The sequence below is a fragment of the Petromyzon marinus genome, chromosome 66 (genome assembly GCF_048934315.1).
Source record: "Petromyzon marinus isolate PM22_M1 ecotype Great Lakes invasive population chromosome 66, UKy_Petmar_22M1.pri1.0, whole genome shotgun sequence".
Classification (NCBI taxonomy): Eukaryota; Metazoa; Chordata; class Hyperoartia; order Petromyzontiformes; family Petromyzontidae; genus Petromyzon; species Petromyzon marinus.
This window is the reverse complement of record NC_133732.1, coordinates 2,721,363-2,749,349: the sequence shown is the minus strand read 5'-3', so window position 1 is coordinate 2,749,349 and position 27,987 is coordinate 2,721,363. Positions and strand designations below refer to the sequence as shown.

The 27,987-nt window shown below is 47.8% G+C and overlaps 1 protein-coding gene across 1 annotated transcript; it reads right to left on the bottom strand.

Moving 5' to 3' along the window:
- Positions 1–2,203: 2,203 nt before the first annotated feature.
- LOC116956528 (sulfotransferase 1 family member D1-like) lies at positions 2,204–27,765 on the bottom strand. Its single transcript, XM_032978210.2, has 8 exons — positions 27,455–27,765; positions 20,420–20,573; positions 17,823–17,957; positions 16,245–16,342; positions 10,202–10,328; positions 8,914–9,008; positions 4,389–4,569; positions 2,204–3,681 (listed from the first exon to the last, which is right to left on the bottom strand). The coding sequence occupies exons 2-8, from the start codon at positions 20,547–20,549 to the stop codon at positions 3,566–3,568; spliced, it is 882 nt and encodes a 293-aa protein (XP_032834101.1). The 5' UTR covers positions 20,550–20,573; positions 27,455–27,765; the 3' UTR covers positions 2,204–3,565.
- Positions 27,766–27,987: the final 222 nt, after the last annotated feature.

Here is a 27,987-nt window from a genome sequence, read left to right as displayed (position 1 = left end):
CTCAGTTTGTAGACTCCAGGGTACTGTAAGTCAAGGATGACATCCTTTACGGATGGGATCAGATCACGGATTTAGTGTACTGTACTGAATCGGACCTGGATCTTGTGTTTGTTTAAGATTTTGGCAATCTTTTTGGTAACGCCTGCTATGTATGGTAACGTGATGGTTTTGATCGGAGTCTCAGGGGGTTGTTTATCCATGGTTGGAGAGACAGCTTTTCGGATAATATGGTTCGAATATCCATTCATCTTAAGGGCCCGGTGAACATGTTCCAATTCACTGGCCAGGTGGTGTTGGTCAGAAATGCAGTGGGCCCTATGGTGTAGTGTTTTGATGAGGGAATTATTCTGTGCCGGATGGTGGTGGGAATCAGGCTTCAGATAGGAATCTGTGTGGGTGGCCTTTCTGTAGACAGAATGTCCCAAAGAGCCAGCTGTTATTTCATGCTAATCTCTCACATTAACATAGCCACTTCTGTACCCAGTTACATGCTAATTTCTCACTTTAACATCACTAGACCCAGCGACTTCTTTATAACCCTAGGGCTACACTCATATCAAACCTTTTAAAACAGTCTGCATCAGCAGCAGACCATGCTTTCCCACCTGATGACGGACGCTTGTGTTGCGCCCGAAACGTTGTGATTTAATTTAGTTATTTTCATTATTATTATTTTTATTTTTCATCTATGTGACTTTACCGAAAGAACCAAAGAGTATGGATCCTTACAGTCACGAAAACTTCAAATCTAGAAGGTGGTAGTGGTGACGATGTTGAGTGTTGATGATGATGGTGGTGAAGGGAAGTAGTAGTGGGGAGCGGAAGTGCAGCGGTTAGCATACTGCGCTACGATCCCGGAAAACCAAAGTCGATTCCCGCTCATGGCCAACAACAATCACCAATATCTGAACTGGTCCTGGGCCTCCCCTATGTCGACTCAGCCTCAAATGAGTACCTGATGCGGTGTGTAAACATCACCACTGGGGAGACAAAAGCGACCCGGCACGGTGCTTGCCACCCACCCCCTCGTGTGCCGTTCTGGCCTTCACAAGTGCTACTCGCTCATAGCACTTGCCCCAACATTCTATCAAGGCTATATGGGGGGATTTTTGTATTTGTCTTTGTGGGCAGTATTCGTAGCCATCATCACGTTTGATTATTTGCATCTCACTCAGTCTTCGTTGACTAAAATCAATATTTCGTTGAATATTTGTATAACTAATTTCGTGATGAGAGATACATATTAATTAACATTTAAAATGCAGCTTTTCGTAGCCACGCAGAAGCGGTTTAATGATCAAATTCTCGACATCATCCCTGCACTACTTGATAGAGATCATTACGTTTATAGACATTACTTGTACGTTCCAATCAGCTGATCCAATTATGACCAACAAAAGCTTCTTATCCGATGAATTCAGATTTCGTGACTTAATTTTACATCTAGATTTGAAGCTTTCGTGACTGCAAGAATTCATACTCTTTGGTTCTATTCGGTAAAGTCACGTAGGTAAAAAACAAATTAAAAAATAAAGGAAACAATTAAAACACAACGTTTCGGAGGCAACGCAAGCTTCCGTCTTCAGGTGGGACCAGTCACAGTCAAAATCACTGCATCAAGTGGAAGGTCAGCGTCTCGATGAGCTGTGACTTCTTGCCTCGTTGACTGTTAAAAGCTCTAACAGATAGGTGAAAATCTTCCCCTAAGAAGTTGTTAATTCTAGATTTGAAGCTTTCGTGACTGCAATAATTCATACTCTTTGGTTCTATTCAGTAAAGTCACGTAGGTAAAAAACGAATGAAAATAAAGCTTCAAATCTAGAATTAACAACTTCTACGGGGAAGATTTTCACCTATCTGTTAGAGCTTTTAACAGACAACGAGACAAGAAGTCACAGCTCATCGAGACCGCTGACCTTCCACTTGGTGCAGTGATTTTGACTGTGACTGGTCCCACCTGAAGACGGAAGCTTGTGTTGCCTCCGAAACGTCGTGTTTTAATTGTTTCTTTTATTTTTTAATTTGTTTTTTACCTACGTGACTTTACCGAATAGAACCAAAGAGTATGAATTTTACATCACCATGCGATGACTTGTCACTGAAACCACTTTCACGGTGCACCGCCAGATAGTGAGCTCGTGCTATTGGTGTATCGTGCCAACCAAAGTGAATGTGGTCCGACTGTGAACCCTGCACTATTGAGTTGAGTAAAGTCACATTTATTTCAATCTGATGTATCAGATACAACCATGGCAGATACAAATGTACAAAGTCCAGATCATACCCAGATGAATCAAGAGTGGATTAAAAAAAGCAAACTCAGACTAATCACAGATTAAACCAGGTACAAACCAAATCAAAGAAAATTAAATCGATATAAAAATGTAAACGTATAATCCAATTGGATCAAATTCAGATTGTCCATGTAAAAACTAGAGTTGCCACCTGTCCTGACTTTGCCAGGATCGTCTTCTAGCTGAGGTATCTGCCCAAGGAAATCCGTAACTCTTCCCCGGGGAAGTTCAAAGTCACATACGGCAGATCACCAATAATTCAGCAGCTTTTTGGTGGAAGGTGGCGCCGGATTTTCCCAACGCTGTATAATCACATCATTATTTAAAATCGCTAATTTATGCACATTCTTGCGTAACATACTGTTTTTAGTTATTTTGCATGTAAAATGTACTGTATTTACTGTACCTTACCACTCCAATCTCGAAGACTGCATGGGGAGATGTATGTAGTACTCTGCTCTTGTTTCAACAACATGCTTGTGTTTCGATTTAAAGCTTTCGTGACTGCAATGATTCATCTTCTTTGGTTCTTTCGGTAAAGTCACGTAGAATGAGAATAAAATAATAAATTGATAAAATAAAATAACATAACACAATAATATTCTCACGACGTTTCAGCCACAACACAAGCGGCCTTCATCAGGTGAAGGGACGAGACTGTCTGGTAGGACAGCGCTGTGTTATGTTATTTTATTTTATCAATTTATTATTTTATTCTCATTCTACGTGACTTTACCGAAAGAACCAAAGAAGATGAAACATGCTTGTGTTTGACGATCGCCTGACTGGTACAGCCTTTGGAGCAGTTTTTTACCGGTTTCGCCGTATTGTTCCGCGACCGCCAAATAATGTTTGAAACTGGATAATCGCGCGCCGGATAATCGCGCGCCGGATAATCGATAATCAACTGTACTTTCGAGTCAATTGCATATTACTAATATTGCGCAGTTCAAAAGAAGGCATTTACGTGAATTTCTCGCCTCTTCTGGAATTGTGAGATTGCCTTCTTTTTCCCCATGATATGTCTCGATTGTTTTGTAACTCAGAGAGTGACAACCCTATTACCTGGAGGTTTTCCTTCGCCTAATAATTGTTTAAAATACGATTCAGCCCTAAATGCGATTGTGGACATAATTATTGTACAGCGTTGTGGGATGCAATCAGCATGAATTACTCTATATTTATTACATGAAATTGGTTTTATTATATCATTACTTTAACCCAGATCACTCAATGGATACAGGCAGGAGCAGCGGGAGGAACACTGCCCTTCAGGGCAGGCTGTCTCTCAGGCGCAGGTCAGTGGTGGCCATTTTCTCTTTGTAGTGCTGCTCAAAGGCCTCTAGCTGAGCAGCAGAGAAGTGATTCCTCCAGTCACCCACCTCCCCTGCAAAGACAAAACAAAGACACAGATGCCCCGTATAGCCTTAACAAACTGTGAGGAAAGTGCTGTTAGGCACCTATGAAGACACACAATGGCATGGGTGGCCAGCACCACGCCCGACCGCCTTTGTCTCCCGAGTGCCGACGTTTACGCACCGCACTAGGTACTCATTTAAGTCGACCTAGGGGAGGCCCAGGGCCAGTTCAAATAATCATCACCGATGTTGGCCGTGAGCCGGAACTTAACTCGTGTCGCCGAGGCACGGTGCTGTCATTCGTCATGGGGTTGTCTCAATGTCGTCACCATCAAAAACCGCCATTCGCCACTAAGTGGAGTCACCAGTGATTGTGCAAGGCTATGTGCACTTTAAGGCCGCGTAAAATGTTGAATGCCCGCTGGCAGGAGGTCATGGGACAGACTCATGTGCCATCGGTTGATTGATTGAGATGACTGGCAGATGCACCACATGTGCAACCTACTGTGCCAACTTTCTGTGTTTTAGCTGCCCGGTGTTTCGCTCGTTGCTGTGAGCGTCGCTCCTCCGCCCTCCGTTGTTGCTGGAGGGCGACTGCCTCCAACTGCCCAGTAGCAGCGTCCTTCACGAGCCTCCTGCTCCACACCTCTGGTATCATCCCCATCACTGATTCCACCACCTTCATTGTTATCACCGTGTCTCCCGACTGAGCCTCCAAAAACGTTGGGATCTTTACCCTTGCGCATGAAGGGCGACACGGAGTGGTCCATGAAGTCCGTGGGCACGGTGCTGTAATTCGTCATGGGGTTGTCGCGCATCACGGGGAAGGAGGTGAGCTTCACCACCTCACGCAGCTGCTGCTCGGACAGCGGCCGCTGAAGGAAGCGAGCGATGCGGGACACCTCACGCATGGGGTCCTCAGCACACACAGTGGGAGAAGAGGGGGGTGGGGAGAATTATGTTCACAATCAGTAACGAGGCTGTGGGACTAAATAAATCGGGTCCCCAGGCATTTTATAAAGACACACAGACGGCCCCAAATTGTCCATGGCGATCATTATTGTTACCATTGGAATGGGTCGAAAATAACTAATGAGTGGGGGTTTCCGAATACTACAGGGGACTTAATAGCCAACTGAGAGCATAAATAAGCAATGAAACTTACACATTAGAGTGGCATTTACCCTATGGACTGCTGCCCTATCCCTGGTCCAGGCCTGCTCACAAAAAAAATACAAAGACAAAGATCCTCCCCCCGTATAGTCTAAAGATAATGTTGGGGCAATTGACTGTTAGCGAGTAGCACCTATGAAAGTCAGTACGACTCACGTGGGGGTGTGTGACCAGCACCACGCCTGGACAGATTTGTCTCCCCGAGTGGCGACATTTACTGCACACTGTGCCAGGTACACATTTTGAGGTTGAGTCGACCTAGGGGAGGACCAGGACCGGTTCAGACAATCTTCACCTGTGTTGGCCGTGAGCAGGAATCGAAGTTGGATTGTGTTTGGAGCACAGCGCGCTAACCACTGCCCTACGGCTTCCACGGTGCATAATGAATTAATACTCACAATAGATAATTAATATTTACAGGTATTCTTGGTTTTTTCGGTAAAGTCACGTTGATAGAAAACAAAGAGTAAAATTAAAAGCAAAAACCCCACGACGTTTCGATCGCAACACAAGCGGTCTTCTTGAGGTGGAGAGAAAAAAAGGAAGATCGCTTGCGTTGCGATCGAAACGTCGTGGGGTTTTTGCTTTTAATTTTTATTTTTGTTTTCTACCTACGTGACTTTACCGAAAGAACCAAGAATATGAATTCCTGCAGTCACGAAAGTTTTAAGTCTACATAAATACAGGTGTAAAGAAGGTCCTTGGAGACGTCCATTTTGTTGAAGTAGAAACTTCATTTCTATCGCACCGTATTTGTAGAGTGTAACAACCACCACACCCGTGATTACTACGACTCTCTTCAGTCCCGATGGTTTCCACCAAGTTGTTTCATGACCAGTCAGCGCCGATAGTTTCCACCAAGTTGTTCACAAACAGTCGGCCCCGATGTCGTCCACCTCGGTCATCGATTAGTCCCCGAGCAAGCGCTTTGACTGTGAGCCTCACTCCCCCTTCTTTACCCGCTCGCCCCCCCCCTCCCCCCCCCTATCGGACAGTCGCCTCCCCCCGCTCTACCATACTACACGTGTTCTTTATTGAATAATTACTACTGTGCATTCTGGCCATTTGTCTCTAGTTATCTCAACGCGGGCCTTGTAGTACTTTCTTTGTACAGTCCCTTACATCACCCCTGCCCAATGAGAAACATACCCATTCACACTACAACGACAATTTTGACGATAGGGGGACTGGACACAAGTGGATGATGGGATCTCACGAAGGAATTTTCCCTGGGAACATGGAATGTTGAATATTTAACTTCGAGGTCATAGCAGAACATTTGTCCTTGAAGCAAGGGGGGGGGGGGGGAAGGTATTATGATCAACAATAACCACTGCGTACCGAAGGTATGGTCCAATAAGCTTACCTTTACATTAACAACTCTGTGAAGAAGAGACATTTCAACACAAGGCAATGCCCAACCAAAGGTACTCTCGTTATTCTTTGGGTCTTTCGGTAAAGCGACTCTCATGTCCATTGCAATCCATCAATGTGTGTGTGTGGTTGAATGAAACGTCCATACAAGCGACGCTCCACCCCGGTGCTTTCTTGGATGACTCCGTCGGCCTCCCCCATCCTGCTGATCTTCATTGGGGTCGTTCCTGATTCTTTCTTGTGAAGTCCCACGATGTTGCTCGGAGATGGCTTTGCTGTTCCGAGTCGACTTCACTATCAGCATCCTCTTGCGATGTGGCCCGGCCTCCTGCAGTGGTAGCAGTTGATCGTCGCGTGATCCCGGGTCCCTTTGTCGGTCTGCCATGGCTGCTGCTGTTGGTCACGCCTTTGGCTGTTCATTTCCCGGATGGCCACTGCCATCTCCTCCAAGGTCGCCTGAAGATCATTACCCACCACTAGACTTGGTAGGGGCCGCTGTTGTCGCTTCTCCTGTCGGTTCGCTTGGTCCTCTGGCTCCTCCGCTCTCCGTCGTTTCTGTCCCCTGTGTCGCCACCTGAAATAGCGCTCTTGCTTCTTCGTGTTCTCGGAGACACTTGACGAACCACATCGAAGTCTGGTCGCTCTCTGGCAACAATCGGTTGCACAAGGCCACTCCCTTGGATGAGGCCTTGCATTCGCTCCACCACCAGCGCATGCCAGGCTGACTTGTCCATCCACGGGAATGCCACATTTGTGAACGCCAACAAGGTGTAACGTTATGCCATCGGCCTGTCATAGCATGGCACGCTGACTCTCTATAATCATGAAGAAGGCCATCATCGCTCCATCATCGAGCACCATGGGCAGTGCTTGAAGGGCCTCCTCGCTCCATCCGCTGACTTTGACGGTGACCTTGAATCTTTTAACAAATGCTGCCCAGTCTCCTCCGGTAACCGTAAATTATTTCAAGGATCCCATCCTTCATAGGCGCTCTGCCAGATCTCGGGTTGTTTCAGTGGAGGTCCGTGGTGGTAGCTCGTGTGACTCATCTTTGGCTAGGATCACCGCTGGACGTCGCTCCAGCGTGGGCGAGGTGGTAGAGGTTCGCGATGCAACTCGTGACAGCGGCCGGACAGGTTGATCGACTCCCATCTGTTGCGCTGCAAAGGGGGGCGGGGAGGTGGGGTGCGGCAGCTCCAGGTCTGTTGTCTCAGTCCGCTGTGCTGCAAGGGAAGGCGACAGCTGCATCCCTGGAGCTTTAGCTCATCACATGGCAAGGGGAAGCGGTGGCTAAATCTCCAGGACGACAATGTTGACTCGGCGCTCTATGGGAATTAGCTGCTGCTCCGGCTCGGTAACATCGAGGATCGGCGGCTGCTCAGGCCGCGCAGCATCATCGGCTGAATCACCGTTTCTCTCCTCGATGATCACCGTAAGCAACTGATCAATTGCATAGGTAAGGCGGTCCAGTCTCTTAGCTATCTGTTTCCAGCTCTCCTGTCTCAGCGATTCTGGTTCCCCGGTCTGTGGCGGGGCCTCCACCTCCTTTGGGAATGTAGCAGCCAGCGGGGTCCTGCTCCCGCTGGGTTCTGGGTCTAGTGGGACCTGGGATGCTTAGGGACGATGCCTCTTCCTCCAATGAAGCTCCTCTCCGGGTCTTCTTACGGGACACCGTAGACTGAATCCTAATGCTGCCAACAGTGCAAAGAAGCTTCTTTTTGGAAAAGTTAATTTTGTAGAAGTATAATCTTTATTTCTATCATAACTTATTTACAGTTCTTAGTGTAACCACTGCCACACCCGTAATTACTACGGCTCTCTTCAGTCCCGATGGTTTCCACCAAAGTTGTTCACGACCAGTCGGCTCCGATGTCGTCCACCTTTGTCGTCAATTAGTCCTGGAGCGAGCGCTTCAACTGCGCGCCTCACTTCCCCTCATATACTCGCTTGGCCCCGCCCCTATTGGACAGTGCCCCCCCCCTCCCCCCACTCTCCTATCACAGGTGTGATCTTTATTGAATAGGGAGTCGAGTGTCTTCTGGCTATCTGTTCCTATTTATCTCAACCCATGCCTTCTAGCACTTTGTCTGTACAGTCCCGTACACATGCATCAACTCATGCTTGTGGCGTCAACCAAGTTCAGCCCAGGCAACAATTCCCTCCCCCCCAGACCTCTGAATGTTTATGTTAGATAATAATAATAAAAACAATGAGATATGGTGGCATTGGCTAAGATGACCACTTTGACTTGGTTCTGACTCAGGCCATGTCCCCCAAACATGAATATTGTAAATATTCTTAGCTCTTTCGGTAAAGTCACGTTGATGATGACCATTTGTGTTATGGTCGAAACGTCGTGAGAATTTTTATTGTTTTATATATTTTTGTTATTTTATTGTTTCCCTTCAACGTGACTTTACCGAAAGAGATAAGAATATGATTACTGCAGTCACGAAAGCTTTAAATCAAAATTTAATATTGTAAATGTTATGGGTTTACTCTCCAACACACCGGCGTGCTGAGCTAGTAACTAGTTGGCACGTTTTGTTTACGTGCCAAACCTTACTAATTGTGTCGGGTGGTGGCGGGTTTAATGACACATTTATATCTACCTGATCTAACCCAAATAAAACTAATGGATTAATATTTTTTAAAAGTCATTTTGAAGCCAGAGAGCCGTGCTACTTATGTGCTAGACTGCTCTGCGACCTTACTTCCTTCATGTCCTCGAAGAAGAGGTAGAGAATCCGGTGCCGCTCCCTCACGTTCCACCACCCAGTCACGTGATCATACCACGAGCCCCAGCACACTGCGGGTAGGAGGAGGTGGAGCGACCGCGTTGGCACGTTAAAAAGTCACGTCAGGGTGAATTAAATTACATCCCTCGAGGTCAGCTGGCTGGTCAGGTCTCTAAAGTATTTGACTTGTTCAGTAGTCCCTGGGTTAACAGTGTGACATAACGGTTTTTGAGGTTAATGTTTCGCCCTCCCATAGAACCCCCATGGTTTCGGCTTTCAGTCCAAAGGACATGCTCGCATGTCTTTTGGATTGCACTCTCATACTCACATGCCCTTTGGATTTCACCCTTTGGGTTGCATTCATGCCTTTGGATTGCATCACTCTTCGATTTTACATTAACATCACGCTAATCTCTCACATTAACATAGCCACTTCCGTGCCCTGGTCAAGGAGGCTGCTCTCCTATCTTACAGTTACATGCTCATTTCTCACATTAACATCACTAGACCCAGCCACTTCTTTATGACCCTAGGGCTACACCCATTTCAAACCTTTTAAAACAGTTTGCCTCAGCAGCAGACCATGCTTTCCCACCTGATGACGGACGCTTGTGTTGTGCCCGAAACGTCGTGATTTATTTTATTTTCCACCTACGTGACTTTACCGAAAGAACCAAAAAGTATGGATTATTGCAGTCACGAAAGCTTCAAATCAAGAAAGATACTCCAAGTTTACTCAGCACTGAATCTATCTGAAATTGTCTGGAAAATCGATACATTTCAAAATATCAATGTCCTGGTCACGAAAGCAAAGTTTTTTGGGGAATAATAGCCATTTTCTGTACTTTTGAGGCATAAGCAATTAGGAAATAACACTTACTACCCAGGAACATTAAATAAATAAATGTTACACAGTGTTATCTGCACCAGTCTTGGGCCTCTCCTAGGTCGACTCAGCCTCAAATGAGTAACTGGTGTGGTGTGTAAACATTGCTACTAGTGAAACAATGGTGGTTGCGCGTGGTCCTGGCCACCCACCCATTCGTGTGCTGCGCCGACCTTTATAGGTGCTGCTCGCTAACAGCACTTGCCCCAACAGTCTGTTAAGGCTAAATTTGGAATCTTTTTTACCTACATGTGTAGGTGTGCGTGTTCATGGTGCAATTAAGTTGCAGGCCACGTGACATTTATTCGGTTCCTCACTACCGGTACAGTCGTGGGGGACCAGCAGGGACTGTGGTTGCAGTAACCCAGGTGCCTTCACCATTGCCGATCATGAAACGATGCAGGTATTCCTCCCAGGTGCCGGGCTCCGGATGGTGCTGGTTCATTCGTCCGAAGTGGAAGGAGGATAGGGCGTTGTCCTTAGCATTACGTGCCACGTAGATGGCCTGGGGAGAAGTTAGCAGATGTAGGGGTTGGGGAGAGTGGCACTGGTAGATACTAGACTAAAACTCCAAAAAATGTTTTATCAGCCAAGGTCCCCCCCCCCCCCCACCGAAGAATCGTAACCTCATCGTGGTGGTGGCGTTTGCGTGTTCCAATGACCCTCATAGCTACTTCGCCTGGAGTCTTGTACTCCTGGTTGTGTCTCACTTGGCGAACATGTCAGGGGGGAGGTTGCAGATAAATAGCTGTCTGAAAAAAAACCCCTTTTGAATCGGTCAGAAATATACAAATCTTGAGTACCTCGCTGGACAAGGTATACATGGACAACCCCCTGGAACCAGGCCTGGGGGTGGTGCTCGCCAGCAAGTGCACGGTGGCTGGATGTCCCACGTAACCATTTATCCGGAGTAAACCCTATTGAGAGGCCCCGGGAGGGTATGGGGATACTCACAAGCCCCTGGCTGGGTTCTATTCAGTTGGAGTTTGTCTCAGTGGATGAGACGGTGGCCTCAATGGGACTTGGGGTCTAACAAAAAAAAACCCTGACTGTTGTCTGTGCTCATACACCAAACAGCAGTTCAGAGTATTCGCCCTTCTTGGAGACGGTTGGTGCAGTGGTCGATAGAGTGCCACCAACCGACTCCATAATCTTACAGGGCGACTTCAATGCTCACGTAAAAACAATAGAAATACCTGGAGAGGCATCCTGTTAGCTGACTTTAATGTCCCAGGGGGTCATGACGCAGACACCTGGGTTGGAATGATCGGAAGGCATGGGCCAGATCAGCTCAATAATAATGATAGGAGGCTGCTCGACTTTTGTGCAGCCCATGGGCTTGTAATTACCAACACGCTGTTCCGGCATCGGCGCATCCACACAATATCACAGATGCACGCTGGGTCCGAGCAAGAACATCTGCTGGACTATACAATTAGAGACAAGCAGATGCCAGCCCATGTCCTTGACACCAGGACCTACCTTGGAGCTGATCTGCCCACCGACCATCGACTTGTCATCTGTAAGATGCATCTGCCATTCTTCCACTCCGGTGGTGGGTGTCCATCAAAGACCCCATTTATAACCACAATGGCCTGGACGCAGCTTATCTGAGGATAGTTCCAAGCAGGACTTTCAGATTGCTTGCAGAGGAAGTTGGCATTTTAACACGTAGGCTTTCGCGACCAATATTATTCATAATAAAGGTTTTGGGTTAGATCGCGTTATGACGTCACCCTGCTGCTCTATTTAAGACCGGGAGCAAGTGAGGGCTTTACGATTCTGGCAAATTGCCCGATGATGCTGGATGTAAATACCTGCGAAACGTCGTACTCAAACTGTAAATTTTGTGGATTCACTCTTCAACACACCGGTGGGCTAAAGTATTGAACTATTTGTCTTTTGTCAACGTGACACATTTTTTGCTGATTGGCCGTGTCGGGTGGTGGAGGGTTACGACACATTTATAAATAACGCGATCTAACCCAAAAACGTTTATTATGATGGTTGGCATTGTCCCCCCTCCTTCTGTTGCTGAGGGGGAATGGTTGAGGTTCAGGACTGTGGCTCAAGCAGCTGCAATGGCTGCATTTGGTATGCAGCCCAGACTTCCTCAGATTCCCTGGCTGAAGGAGGAGGTGATCCGGCTGGTTGAGAGAAAACGACAGGCCCACTCCTGTCGTTTACAACATCCAACATTGGAGAATATGAAGGCTTACGGCAGCCTTCGCTCGGAGGTTCGGAGAGTCGTGAGAAACTGCAGAGATGAGGGCTGTGCGCGAGTTGCTGAGGAGATGAAATCTGCCTCAATAGCCCGCAATCACAAATCACTATTTAATTATATAAAAAAGTAACTTGCAGTGCCTCACCATTTACCATCCGTAAGGGAAAGGACAGTAATCCAATCTCCGACCCTTAGGAACAGGTCTGCAGGTTTGTAGAGCATTTTGTGAGGTGTTGGGGGAAGGGAATTCCCTCAAACCAGATAACATCATGGGGCAAGGTGGGGAAGACTCTGACATGACTGCAGTGCCTTAAATATTGTCAGAACTAGCCACCTCTTCTGTCTGGTAGGCTGACGTGCCATTTGTGGAGGAACTAAGAGGGGTGATCCGAAGTCTGAGATCAGGAAAAGCAGTGGGCAGAGACCACGTCCCAAGCAAAATGCTGAGGGAGGTTGGCATCTCTATGCAGACTTCCCTACATGACGTCATCACAACTGTCTGGACCACAGGATGGCTTCTGCAGGATCCGAAAGATGCCCTGGTTGTTCTCCTCTTAAGGAGGAGGGACCGAACAGATGTGTAATGACATCGCGGGATGTCACTGTGCAGCGCCGGCCCTAGAGAAGCACAGGGTGCGGTGTAACGACATCGCGGATACCACAATGGTGTGGGTGTAGTACCGGCACCAGAGGGGCCCCGTGAGCGCTGATTCATAGCGCTGGATGGCACCATGCTTGGCGTGCAGTGCCAGCCCCTACAGGACAGGGTGTGGGAGTGCCGTCCGTAGGAAAGGGGTTACTAAAGGCCATGGTGCTTTGGTTGACCCGAGAGGACACGTGACCAGTTAAGTCCACAAAGGGGCCCCAAGTGGGGGCTAGGGGGGTCACGTGGTTGGGATCGAGTTCCGTCCCGAGGATCCTGGAAGGTGGTCGCTGCCAAGGGTGGAGCCAGCCACGCCACAGAGAATAAAAGCCACGTCCAGAGAGGGACCAGGGTTGTTGTTGTTGTTCATCCTGAATAAACCTTCGTCTATGTTCTACGTTCTCCGTTCAACGAGTCTCCAACACGTAGACCTGGACCAGAGCTGTGGTCCCGGTCCATAGTAGCTTGTTACGTTGTACTTAGTGTAGTTAGCCTGGTGGTCACCACCATAGGTTGTTATTCTGTTAAGGGGCAGTTACCCCGTGTGTTGGTGTTAAATGTGTTGCTTCCAAGTATACGGCTGCAACTCATTTGAACTCACTACAGATGTAACAACTCCAGGGGCATCCCCCTAAGTGTGGCAGGAAATATCCTGGCAAGGATTATTCAACATGACCTTGCTAGGCACGCTGAGGAGCGGCTTGTGGAGCCCAAATGTGGTTTCAGACCAGGGAGGTCCTGCACAGATGCCATATTCTCTGTCTGTCTGCTGCAGCAAAGGTGTAGGGAATTCCAACAAGACCTACATCTCTGCTTTATTTACCTAGTCAAGGACGATTATACCATCACCAGGACAGTCCTCTGGACTGTTAATGATTGCCCATAATTTATTAACTGTCTTTATAATGGTGGGCAGGCACGAGTGAAGCTACATGGCCATGAGTCGGAGCTATTCCCTGTTCACCTTGGGGTGCAATAAGGATGTCCTCTGACTCACATATTATTTAACATCATCTTTGACCACGTAGTTCGAGAAGATTTCCATGGTTATACTCGAGGAATTTCCATCTGGCACAGTTAGAATTGGAGGTTGCTTGATGCCTGCGTGCTGTCCAGGGATGGCTCCCTATTGGTGAACGATGTTACGTATGCTGATGATCTGGTGATTGCTGTTCACTCAGAGGAGGAGTTGGAGGTTCTCCTGCTGAACCTGGAATGTGCCACTAAAAGATGGGGTCTTACCATCAGCCCCACCAAAACTAAGCACCTGTCTGGGTATTTTGTGCCATCAAACACTCCACCCCCTCATCTCCCCATTGGTGATGGAGCAGTTGTGGAGAGAGTTAAGAGTTTCCCATATCTGGGAATGTGTGCTAAAAGCCAGCTCCGGTTCGACAGCAGAGGTCTCCCTCTGAATCAGTTGGGCAGCTTTATATTTTCATCGGCTGTGTAATGCTGTGTGGAAGCTACCTGGTCTGTTATTCCACACGAAGCTTCAGGTCTTCTCGGCCACAATAATGCCCTCCCTTCTCTATGCATGTGAAACGTGGACCCGTCTAATGGAACATCTGTGCCAGTTAAAACCATTCAGGCTTACAAATCCTTGAACGATCTGGAAACATTCCCATCAGTGAGCTCTTCTGGCAGGCAAGGCTGGGTTGGCTCGGTCATGTAGTTCACATGGCCTGTTACCGCATACCCAAGCCGCTTCTGTTTGGATGCATAGAGGGGGCTAAACGGGCATGACAAGGGCTGGAGAAGAGATGGACTGCAGCAGTACCAGACGATGTGGAGCTCAGTAGACTTGCAGAAGACTGGTACCAGCAGTGTCAAGATCCGTCTCTATGGAGCAGATTCGTGAAGGATGCTCCTGGGTAGTTGGATGCAGTCGCCCTCCAACAACAACTGAGGTCAGCGGAGCGATGACCACCAGGCCGCTTAAACGCTGCAAGTTGGCACGTTACGGGGCACAGGCATTTGCCAGTCATCTCAGTCAGTAAACCCATGGCACCTACTGGGTCTGTCCCATCACCTCCGGTCAGCGAGCCTTCGACAAGTCACGTGGTCTCAAAGTGCACCAGGTCTGGCACAGTCGCCGTGGGGACGTCACCGTCACTTAGTGGCGTTTGGCAGGTATTGGTATTGGTGATGGTAATGGTAATGATGGTGGTGATGATGGTGGTGATGATGGTGGTGATGATGTTGGTATTGATGATGGTGGTTGTCACGTGGTACAAATAATGGAAATACAATGGGGATGGTGTGGTCCACTTGTCTAGAGGAAGGGGGTTGTGGAAAATCCGTTTTCTAGGAGAAAGGGTAGGAGAGATGGAACCACTTTCACGGAGTAATTAAAAAGTAGAAAGATATTCTTGGTTCTTTTGGTAAAGTCACGTAGAAGGGAAACAATAAAATAATAAAATAATAATATAAAACAATATGAATCCCTGCAGTCACGAAAGCTTTTAATCAAAAGTAAAAAGATATGCAGAAATATGGGCTATTGTGTTTGGAACAGGTGGAAGACCAGATTCCATCCAGGTGTTAATCACGATTGAGCGACCCAACCAGCCCAGCCCCTACCACACAATAGTGGTGCAGAGTCAATGCAGGATGACCCCAGACGCATGCATCTCTGCTCTCGGGCTCCAGCCAGCAGTGGAGAGAGGAGCGGTCCAAGGAGACAGCCAAGCTTCAGGCAGTCAGTAGCAGCTCGGCAGTACTATGGACTGTGCGGTTCGAGCGCTGATATGAGAATAAATGTCTTAAATTTTGATTTAAAGCTTTCGTGACTGCAGTAATTCATATTCTTAGTTTTTTCGGTAAAGTCACGTTGAAGAGAAACAACAAAATTATTTTGTTGTTTCTCTTCAACGTGACTTTACCGAAAAAACTAAGAATATAAAAATAAATGTCTTATTAGAATGCACCATAGTCTCTATTAGCATTCCCTGCGTGAATTTCAGTGGACGCTCGTTGGGGAGCAGAGACGGGCAAGGACATTCATCAGAATGGGAGGGAAGATGAGCGCAGGAAGGCTGCCTCGAGCGCTACCCTATGGTGGGAAGGAGGAGCAGGTGCCTGGCTTCCTCTCCTCTGACGAGGGTGTCAGGCCTGTGGTGGCCCTCGATGCGCACCACAGCCCTAACAGGAGTCGAGGTTGCTTGTGAATGCAGCCCAAAGTGGGTAAACGCCATCTAAGACTTGAAGTGCCTTAAGGGTTTCTGAGTTTGGGAATGCGTAGGCTTAGGTGTGAGCGTCAGGATTAAGGGGTCCTCCTGAAACACGTTGTGAGTGCACCACCGAGGTGTTCTCTAGATATGCTACCACGTGAAAACTGTCAGGGTGGCTTGTCTAAACATTAAATCCAGACCAACCCCATTGTATCGCTCTCAAGTGAAAGGTCTCGATTTCTCTCGATAGACTCGAACCCACACAATATACACGGAGGTGAGCTGGCTAACAAAAAGTACAATAGTGACACCAATGAAGGTGAGCCTGGAAAAGCAGGCAAGAGACTAAGCGTGGTGGTGATGGTGATGATGGTGGTCCACCTTGCAATCGTTGTCCCAAAATGAGGAAGGCACCAGCTGGTAGGGCAGGTGAGTCTTAATCGTGCGAGGAGACGGCAAGTCATTCAGCACCTCCACTCCTGGAGCCACGCGACCAGGAACATCACAATCACAATCAGAATATTTAAACTAAACTTTTATTTTTACTTTACCAGGTATAAGGCACCCCACTGAGCTGCGATATAGTGGCACTTTATTTTCAAAAGCGACCTGGTCATCACAAATGATAGCTCAACAAAATGGCGGATTATTATCATCATCATCATCACGTGGAAATTTATAGCTGCAGGCAAATAACTCTAAACGCGTGATTTTAATTCTAAATGTGGAAAGGAAAAACTGGAGGAACCGCAAAAAAATCCTCGCGACCAAGGGGAGAGAGAGAGAGAAAGAGACGAATACTCAAAATATAAAGCAGGCGTCTGGCTTGGAGTCGAACCTACGACCTCTATACTAGGCGAGGTAGGTAAAATCTCCTAGCCAACTTGCCGATGTACTTCGCCACGGAATATTTATTCATTCTGGAGGAATCCGATGAGTTCTAAAGCTCTGTTTCAGCGAATTGGTTTATATGGGATAATGAAAACTCCAAATATAGAGCAGGGCATTGTCAGGGTCGGGATCGAACCCACCAGCTCCTGTACACCAGGCGAGGTAGTTAACATCTCCTAACCACCGTGCCGCCCAAGACCATGCATTATTAATACTGACACATTTACGTGATCTAGCTTAAAAGCACCATTATTATGAATCAGTAATTCTAATTTCTCTTGGCTGCAATCATTTGTCACGTGGTGATGATGTAGTATTATTACTTTATTTTGAAGTCACTTTTCAAAAAGAGCTGCATTGCTCAGTGGGGCCTTACCTGGTAAAATAAAAAAAAGGAAATAATTTCGTTTCATTACGGGTCTCTATGGTTATGGGTCTTTGTGGGTCTCTGATTATGGGTTTCTGTGGGTCGCTGTGGATCTCTATGAGTATGGGCCTCGCGGTATGGGTCTCAGTATGGAACTGTGGGTATCTGAGTATTTCTTAGTCTTGTGTGGAGCGATAGTGTAGCGGTTAGCGCGCTGCGCTATGAACCTGGCGACCCGGGTTCGATTCCCGCTCACGGCCAACACCAGTGACGATTATCTGAACCGGTCCCGGGCCTCCCCTAGGTCGACTCAGCCTCAAATGAGTACCTGGTGCGGTGTGTAAACATTGCCACTAGGGAGACAAAGGCGGTCGGGCGTGGTGCTGGCCACCCACCCCCTCGTGTACCGTTCCGGCCTTGATAGGTGCTCGCTAACAGCACTTGCCCCTACAGTCTGTTAAGGCTATACGGGGGATCTTTGTCTTTGTCTTTATGAAAGTGGGTCTTTGCGGATGAGTCTCTGAGCCTCTGTGAGTCTATGAGTACGGTTTTCTATGAGTATGGGTCTCTATGGGTCTCTACGAATATAGGCCTCTATGGGCCAGGTCACATCTAAAATAGAGCTACGTAGCTCAATGGGGGACTTACTCCTGGTTAAAGTAAAACATAAATAGTTGAGTTTAGTTCACTGCTGCCATCACCCTTGCGAGGCGTCATGAAATTCAAGCCTGTCCACTCCATGAAGACGATCCTCTCGTACACGGGGCTGCGTTTGCAGTACTCCACGTCCACTCCACTCTGAATCAGATCCACGATCTCCTGGGTCCACGTGGTGCCTAAGAGAGGTAGGGGGGTGGGCGGAGGGGGGGGGGCAAGATGAAGGTGGTGATGATTATGAATGTGGTAGTTGTGGTGTTGATCATGATGATAGTTGTAGTGGCAATGGTGGTGGTGATGAAGATGGTGGCCATGATAATTAGGAATGTGGTAGCAGTGGTGATGATGATGTAGTAGTGATGATGGTACTAGCAGTGATCGTGATGAATGTTTGATCATGGTGGTGATGATGATGAATGTGGTAGTAGTGCTTTGGTGATCGAACGAGTGTTGGTGATGAAGGTGGTGGTTGTGTTGGTGGTAGTGGTGGTGATGAAGAAGATGCTGGTGATGATAATGATGGAGGTGGTTATGATGATGAATGTGGTAGTCGTGGTATTCTATGAATAGCTCCCAATCAGTCAACCATGTTCCATATGCCGATGACCTGATGATTGCAGCTCACTAAGTTAAGGAGTTAAGGTGTTGCTGTTCGAACTGGAGCATGCCACTAAGAAGTAGGATCTTACTATCAGCCCCACCGAAACTGATCACCTACGCGGGTATGTTGTGTGATCAAACACTCGACCGCTTCAGCTCCCGTTTGTTGATGGAGCACTTGTGGAGAGAGTGGAGATTTTTCCATTCCAGCTTATGACAAGCTCCAGTTTACATGCAGAGGTCTCACTCTGAATCAGTCGAGCGACATCTTTTCATCGGCTGCGTAAAACTGCGTGGAAGTTACCTGGTCTGGCACCCACATGAAGGTTTTGGTCTTCTAGGCCATGGTCATGTGCTCCTTTCTCTATGCTTATGAAACGTGGACCCCCTATTGGGACATCTTTGCTGGTTATAAACATTTAGCATGGCCTGTCTACGATCCATCCTGGGTTTAACTAAGCTGCATAGTGTGAAGCGCTCACAAATCCTTGAAAGATTGGGACAAAGTCTCATCTGTGAGCTCCTCTGGAAGGCAAGGCTGCGTTGGCTGGGTCATGTAGCCCGCATGCCCAGCCACCGAAAGCCTAACCAACCTTTTTTCAGCCGGATAGAGGGGGCTAAACGGGCGCGGCACGGGCTACTGAAGAGATGGAGTGATGTGGTACAGGAAGATGTGGAGCTGAGTGGACTTGCCGATGATTGGTACCAGCGGTGTCAAGATCGGCCTCTGTGGAGGAGGCTCGTGAAGGACGCTACTGGGCAGTTGGAGGCAGTCGCCCTCCAACAACAACGGAGGGCGGAAGAGCGACGCTCACAACAACGAGCGGAGTGCCAGGTGGCTAAAGCACAGCAAGTTGGCACAGTAAAGGGTACAGGCGGTGCATCAGCCGGTCATCTCAGTCAGTCGACCGAGGCACCTGCTGGGTCTGCCCCGTGACCTCCTGCCAGCGGGCGCTCGACACTTCACGTGGCCTCAACGTGCACATAGCCTGGCAGAAGCGTCGTGGTGACGTCACCACCACTTAGTGGCGAATGGCGGTTGTTGTTGTTGGTGATGGTCGTGGTTAGGATTATTGTGAATGTCGTAGTGGTGATAATGGTGGTAGCAGTGGTCGTGATGAAGGTGGTCGCGGTGATGAAAGTGGTGGTGTTGATGATGATTACACTATGTAACACAATTTTTGTTCCTGGGTAGTAAGGGTTATTTCGTAATTGCTTATGCCTAAAAAGTATAGAAAATGGATATTATTCCCCACAAATTCGCTTTTGTGACCAGTTATTGAAGTGAGTAGTATTTCGAGATTGTTCCTCCCCACAGAGAACTCGGCCTGCTGTGACCAGTCCCGCCTGTGGTAGTGCGCCTTGGTGTCTAAATTTTTGTAGTAATTTTTGCATTACTTTAGTATAAATACATGTTAATTTTGATGCATTTGTTGCTTTTTCTGACTTTATGTGAACCGAAAAGACACATTAGCCCGTTTACTCATTGAAAATATGTAATTTGCAAAATATCACTGTCCTGGTCACTAAAGAAAAGTTTGTGCGGAATAATAGCTATTTTCTGTACTTTTGAGGCATACACAATTATGAAATAACACTTACTACCCAGGAACAAACATTTTTTTGTTTGAAAGTGTTAAGAATGTGGTATTTGTGATGATGATGATGGTGGTGGTCGTGATGAAGTTGGTGGTGGTGCTGATGATGATGATGAAGGTGGTGGCGATTGGAATGAGGACCGTATTAAGGTTGTAGTGGTGTTGATTATTAAATGATGATGGTTATTTTTATGATGATGAAGATGATGATTGTGAATGGCTCGGTGATGATTACGATGGTGGTGATTGTGGTGGCGGTGGCAGTGTTGGTGGTGGTGATGATGATGAAGGTGGTGGTGATTATGAGTATCGTTTTAAGATCGTGGTTATGGTGATTATAATAATGATGATCGTGGTAATTTTGATGATGTAGATGATGATCATGATGATTATATGATTATGATTGTCATCGCGATTGTGGTGATGATTCTGTTAATACTCACCCGCCTTGGGGTAAGTCGCTATGAGGAGGTCTTCGGGCCTGGCTTTAAACGACTCCACCAGGCTCCAGTCCCTCGCTATGAAGTCCAGCATGGGGACTCCATGCACCGGCTCCAGTTTGGGCCTCTCCATACCAGCAGCTCAGCAAGTAGGATGCTGGGAGAGTTGGAAGCAGGTGAGGAGGAAAGAAAGCTGTTGGCTGAGTCGTCTGCCCAGTTTATTGATCCCGAGGACTTCGTTGGTAAGCACAGGAGACCTGGGTTCGAGTCAGAGTTTCGTATACATTGGTGCTCATCAGTGATCTCCTGCCAAGCTACATACTGCCAATGGAAGCCCCTTGTGGTGCGCACAGTCCTCAACTTACGAACACCCACTTTACGAACACTTGCACTTATGTGCAAGCATTCATTTATTATATTTTTTACATTCACTTAAAACGCGCACTTGCAGTTGCAATCTGGGCGTGCTTGACTGCACACTTGTGTGTGTTTTCGTATGAAGCTGAGTGTGTGGGAGAGTGGTAGTGCAGCGGTTAATGTGTCGCACTACGAACCCAGGTTAAATTTATGCTCATGGTCAAAACTAATGACGGTCATCTGAACCGGTCCTGGTGCCTCCACCTCAAATTATTAAATGGTGTGGTGGGTAAAAAAAAACATCTCAACTGGGGAGACAACAGCGGCCGTACGTGGTGCTGGCCACAAACCCCCTCACGTGCTATTCCCGCCATTTGCCGCACGCGGGAATCAGCAGCTGTGGGGTCGTTTCTTCGTGGCTCCAACACATTCCTGCGGAGGGAGCTCGTAGGAACGTCGGGTTGCTCGGTCAATGGCCAGGGTCAACAACGGCGGCACCACCACGTGGTGTGTTCCGCAAATATGCCCGACTGTGAGGGCGGGCACAAGCCGGCGTGAGTAGGTTAAACGTTGAGTTTTATAAGGGCACCACGGGGTGAGCAGCCCCTCCCCACCCAGCCCAACCCCTCCAACCCCCCACCCCTCCCACCCCCCACCCAGCCCCACCCTCCCCACCCCCCACCCAGCCCCACCCTCCCCACCCAGCTCCTCCCCACCCTCCCCACCAAGCCACTCCCCACCCTCCCCAGCCCCTCCCCACCCTCCCCTCCCCACCAAGCTCCTCCCCACCCACCCCTCTCCACCCAGCCCCACCCCTCCCATTTTATCCGGGTGTCCGGATACACGTGGACAGACATCCACAGACAAACACAACAATTAATCCCCTGCCTCCTGTGAATTAATCCCGGTTGGGCTTCCAGTCCACTGCGTTTCCTACCACCAGTAACACGCCGACCTCTGTCACCGGCTCTCCCAGCTCCATCTCAGCAGCCAGTGCTGCCGCGGCGGCAAACAAGTTGGCATGACGGGTGCCACGCGATCGCCACAGCTATCTCCGACGATAGCGGTGGCGAGAGGTCGGGCTCCTCGCGCTGCTCCGCCGGCCGATCTCCCCTGCACTAAATATCTTGGGGCTGCAATCTCCGGGGCTGTCTGAGGAATCACCCCTTCGTCGTCCCCCATCAGAAGGTGCCCTGGTGAGTCGCCTTCGTCTCGTGAACATTTTACCCACGCTAAGGCCACCACCTTGCTTTTGTTTTTCACTTCTGACGCCAGATATAGTGGTTTCCACGGAGGCACACACTTGAACGTAGAGGAAACACGTTTATTACTACACCTCAACGGGGTACTGCAGAACACAACGATATAGGTGGTAACTGCCACGGTTAACTCAGACCTCCCTGACTCACGATGCCAAACGTGATGACTGAAGAGTGAGGAGACGGAGCACCACGGGTTGATTCCTGAAGACAGCCCGGATCGGCTCTCGGGACCTCCCTTATATGCCCCTGAGCATAGCCCGGCTCCGCCCCTGGCCACGCCCCCTTCTGGATTATTCTAGAAGGTTCTGGGCCACACGTCACATGTCCCTCTCTCCACCCCTTGCCCCCCCCTCGCTACCCTCACCTGGTCACGTGCCCTCTCAGGTTCACCCAGACTGTCACGTCCTCACTTGGCCTCTCTCTGACCGTCACCAGAGAGAGAGAGACTCGACAACGTACAGTTCCACCCTTTCCTCAGTAGCTGGTGCTAGACGCCATAGTGACTCAATATACGCCACTACAGATATGTCAATGTCAACGCGGAGGAAGACGTCGGACGATGAAGACGGCGGGGAGATGATTCCCCAGACAGCCCCGGGGACCGGGAGCCCGGAGACAATCCTCGTGGAGACGCTCCCTGCTGAGCAGCGTGAAGCAAACTGTACCTCGGCTGCCGCGGCCGCCAAGAGGGGGACACCGGATCAGGAGCGCATGCCTCACGGACCTGCAGTCTGCCGTGGCAGCGCTCGTGGCCAAAATGTAAATGGAGGAGCCTGATGAAGCGCCAGGGCAGGAGAGACGTGAAGACAACGCCGCCGCCAATTCACGAGCGCGGGAAGCGATGGAGCCGCAGCCCTCCGCGGGCGGCCGCCATTTTGTCGGCTAGGGGGCGGGAAAACGCTCCCGCCAAATTTGACAGCCCGCCAACGTCACGCTCCGAGGTGCCCGCCCTGAGGAAGCGGCTGCCCTTCGTGAGGGAGTTCATGGCCACTGGGAGTGATTGGGCGGACTTCAAAAGGCGAGTCGTGGCGCAACACACACCCGGCCAACAGTCACCTCGGGTATCTCCATCGCAGACCATGTCTTGGTTCGCGAGTCGCTGGGGATAATGATGTCGTGGCGCGTGAGATGCGGGGTTTTGAGGGTGCTGGTTGGCCGTGGCATCGGGGGCAGTGGACAGCGCTGGCGCATCGGGCTGTGGCGGCGGGATGGTCCACTTTTGTAGGCACGATGCAGAGTGAAGTCCGGGAACTGATAGGTACCGGCGCATCCGCAACCCTGATCTTGTTTGGGACCTGTTGATAGTTCTTGTGTCGCCGTGAATGGCGGGAGTTTGGGTATTGTTGGCTAAATATATGCGACAATCCGGATTGGTGATATTGAGTTGACTGGACCAGTTTTGGTTTCAAAGTCACTGCCTGTGCCTTGTCTGTTGGGGACTCATCTTTTCGAAAAAAATGCCTCTTCAAATACTAATTGACCAGGGTTGTGTTGAACTGCCATCGGGGCATTGGTTTGCGTTTTTGTCGGCCCTGACTCGGTTGTGTATGGCGAATGCTACGGTGTGGTGTAAAGTGTAGATTAAACGTTGTTGCCTCTTAATAGTGTCTCTGGAATGATTCACTACACTAGTACAGCACACTGGTGTGTTGGAGAGCCAAACCACAACATTTACAATCTGAGTACAACTTTTCGCCAGTAATTACAACTGGCTTCATCAGGCGACAGCCAGATTTGTGAAGAAGTCCACCTGATTCGTTCCTTATATAGAGGCGTAGATGTGGTGATCACACTTCTGCGCTCTTGAGCAAGTTGGGGGGGGGGGGGGATTAATGAGCCAATGTTGTCCTTGCTGTGCATTGTGTGTATTCAAATAGCTGTACCAACGGTAATCCCTATTGAAGTATGGTGGCCTGTATAGGCATGCATTTATACGATGTATTATTTGATGATTCGCTTCTACATAGCACTGAGTCTGTAGCTATCCGAATGGTTTAAATTATTTTTATTTATTTCAATTATGATATTGGTCGCGAAAGCCTACGTATGTTAAACTGACTAACCTCTATTGGGAGGATACTTTTCTTCAAACCAGAAAATTGGAGAAACTCCAAATTAAGTGTATGAAGCTGTTGTCTTCACTGATGTTCCTCAAAAGATACAGAGATTCAAAGGTAATACCACACGCAGTTAAAGTCACTCATAACATTGTCACTTAAAGATAATAAAATACTACATAAAGCTAGTGAATTGTTGCTAAAAGAGAGAATACAGCACCATAGAGGTGAACTGAGTCACATTTCTAAATCACTAATGTCCTTACACGTAAAAACTAGTAACAGTGTCTACAGATCAATGGAATATAATTGACACAATGACACAGCAATCAGCTGATATGAACATGACTAATGTTGAATTATCCAGCGATATGGTTTCAGTCCCGTCTAAAGGTCTTCACCTTGCTGTTGCCCACGAACAATCTCTGTCGATGAGATAATTGCTCAAGTGGAATTAGCAGTTAGACATCTCCCCCATAATCAAGCTGAGATGACTAGGCATGAGGTTGCCAAAATGATTGAGAACAGCAAATTGTCAAAAATAAATATTAACTTCAGTGAAGCAAAAGCCTTAAGATAATTGAGAGCAAATAAAGATATCCAAATTATTGCTGCCAAGGGCAGATCAACTATAGTGATGCCCCGTGAGAACTACGATAATAAAATCAAAGATTTACTCGATGAAGGTACCGACCTTAAATTAAACGAGACCCAACCAGCACCTTGGAACGTAAAACAACGGCAATCATTGCCAAGTCATCAATTCCCAAGGAAGAGCAATACCTGATCAAAACAAGGGCATCAAAACCACCAAGACTTTTATGGGCTACCAAAAATTCACAAACCTGATGTCATATTAAGACCCATAGTTAGCACAATAGGCTCTGCCACATAGAAATGAGCACAATACGTAACGAACCAAATACAGCCCTATATCGATAGGATCTCTAAGTTAATAAAAAAAACTCTAAACATCTCTTGAATATAATTACAGATATTAAGCTTAACCCTAATGATATTCTCTTAACTATTGATGCGACTTCTCTGTTCTCGAGGGTTCCGGTCAACGAGTCACTTAAGTTACTCGACACTCTGGTAGCGAACAAAGGTTTAGCCAGAGATATCCCAAGACTAGCTGAACACTGTCTAAAGAACACCGACTTCTTGTGGCAAGGTGACTTCGATAAACAAAAGGAAGGAGCAGCAATGGGCTCTCCATTGTCTCCAGTGATAGCAAATTTGTACATGGAAGATTTTGAAACAAAAGCAATAGCTTCAAGCACACTAAAACCCTCTGGTTGGTTTAGATATGTGGATGACACATTGGTGGTCTGGCCACATGGCAAAGATACACTTAAATAATTTTTAAATCATCTCAACTCGCAAAACCCATCCATCCAGTTCACCATGGAAGTGGAAGCTGACAGAACTCTGCCATGTATGGATATTCTGCTCGGACGGGATCGAAATGGTAAAATAACACAATGTTTCCCGAAAGAAAACGCATACTGACGCCTATCTGAATGCAGTCACACCATCACCCCGCACAGAAATCTGCTCTTATCAAGACGCTCTTTCATCGAGCTAAGAAAGTGTTAGATGGTGACAGTCTGAGAAATGAAATTAAACATGTTAAAGAAGCACTGCAAATGAACGGTTACAATGATGCACAAATCAACAGGGCATTGAATGTCAAAACCAAATCAAATAACACGAGGATTGAAACTGCCCAAGTAATTATGACGATCAAAATATCGTACATTGCGGGAATAACTGATAAACTAGCCAGAAAAACAAAACATCCGAGTCAAGTTTGGCATGGTACATAAAATGCAGAAATTAAGATCTGGTACAAAAGATGTATTAGCGAAGCTATGAACAGAAGGTGCGTACAGGATTAACTGCAATGTTATGTTGGGCAAACAGGACAAATGATCAGCACGACACTAAAAGAACATCAGATAAATATTAAATACTCCCAAAAACAACTGTCAGCAGTAGCAGAACATGCGTACCAACAAGGACACTCAATTGATTTTGATAACGTTAAAATTCCGTGCAAAACTAGCTTCTACTGGCCAAAATAATTAGACAAATTATCGCAATTGAAGGAAATAAAAATAATTTTAACCGTTCGGTTAGCTGTGTGGAAGCTAATCATTAAATAATACGTTGTTTAAATGCATGCCTATACAGGCCACCATACTTCAATAGGGATTACCGTTGGTACGGCTCTTTTAATACACACAATAGACGAGAAGGACAAGATCAAAGTGCTCGCATAATTTACGTTGCATAATTTACGTTGACTCATTAACCCCCCCCTCCCCACCTCCACTTTGTGCAAGAGTGCAGAAGCGTGGCCACCACATCTACGCCTCTATATAAGGAACGAATCTGGTGGACTTCTCCACAAACCTGGCTGTTGCCTGATGAAGCCAGTTGTAATTACTGGCGAAACGTCGTACTCAGATTGTAAATGTTGTGGCTTGGCTCTAAAAACACACCGGTGTGTGTACTCGTGACGAATTGGCATGTTCTGTTTACTTGACAACCCTTCTTAGTTGGCTGTCGGGATGTTGACGGGTTTTAACCCCCCCCCAAAAACCCTCTATTAAGCATGATATTGATCATGAAAGCATGCGTGTAAAACTCTATGGATCTCTGTGCGATTCTGTGGGTCTCTGTGCAAGTAGGTGGGTCTCTGTGTGAATGTATGGGGCTATGTGAGAGTCATGGGTCTCTGTGGTGAGTCGATGCGTCTCTGTGGTGAGTCTATGGATCTTGTTGCGAATCTGTGGGTCTCTGTGGTGAGTTTATGGGTCTCTGTGAGTCTATGTGTCTCTCTGTGAGTCCAAACGTATGAACCACCGGACATTGATGAACACATGAACACTTTTGATTTAAAGCTTTCGTGACTGCAGTAATTCATATTCTTAGTTTTTTTCGGTAAAGTCACGTTGAAGAGAAACAACAAAATAACAAAATATATATAAAACAATAAAAAAATTCTCACGACGTTTCGACCATAACTCAACACACCTGATGATGACCGTTTGAGTTATGGTCGAAACGTCGTGAGAATTTTTTATTGTTTTATATATATTTTGTTATTTTGTTGTTTCTCTTCAACGTGACTTTACCGAAAAAACTAAGAATACACATGAACACTGTTGAGCATTCGAACGAGGATGAACACCTGATACGGATGAACACCTGGACACGCATGAACCACCTAAACGCGGACGAACAATTGACATGGATGAACACCTGACACGGATGGACAAACCTGAAGACGGTTAAAGAAACGAACGATGGTGAACACCCGACACGGATGAAACATCTGAACAAGAATGAACCACCTTAACGCAGACGACGAACCAAGCCGACGCTTGAGATCCCACAGCCTCCGACTTTGCGGCTCAACGGTGCTCGACGCGATGCCAAACTCCCCCCCCCCCAACGCCGGCAAACTGAGAGCCCAGAGGGGATGTGGACCTCGCCTACGCGACACAGGCCACGGTGCCTCACAGCTAAGGGGTTGGGCGAGGCTGTGGGTGAAGTCCCGTTGCGTTGCTGTTTAAGAAACGCATTGGAAGGTGGAGGGGGTGTGGGGTGGGGATCTGGCGTCGCCGGATTCGTCGCGCTGTGCTAACTGAGTACACTGCGTCCCCACTCAGACCCACTCTGACCCACTCACACACAAAGGCAAAGATCCCCCGTATAGCCTGTAACAGGCCGTTGGGGTAAGCGCTGTTAGCGAGGATCACCTTTACTGATACACAGTTGTGGCAAGTGATGTTAGTAACGAGTAGCAGCACCCAAGAAGGTCGGCGCTGTGGCACACGAGGGGGTGGATGGTCAGCAACCACACCCGGCCGCCTTTGTCTCCCCA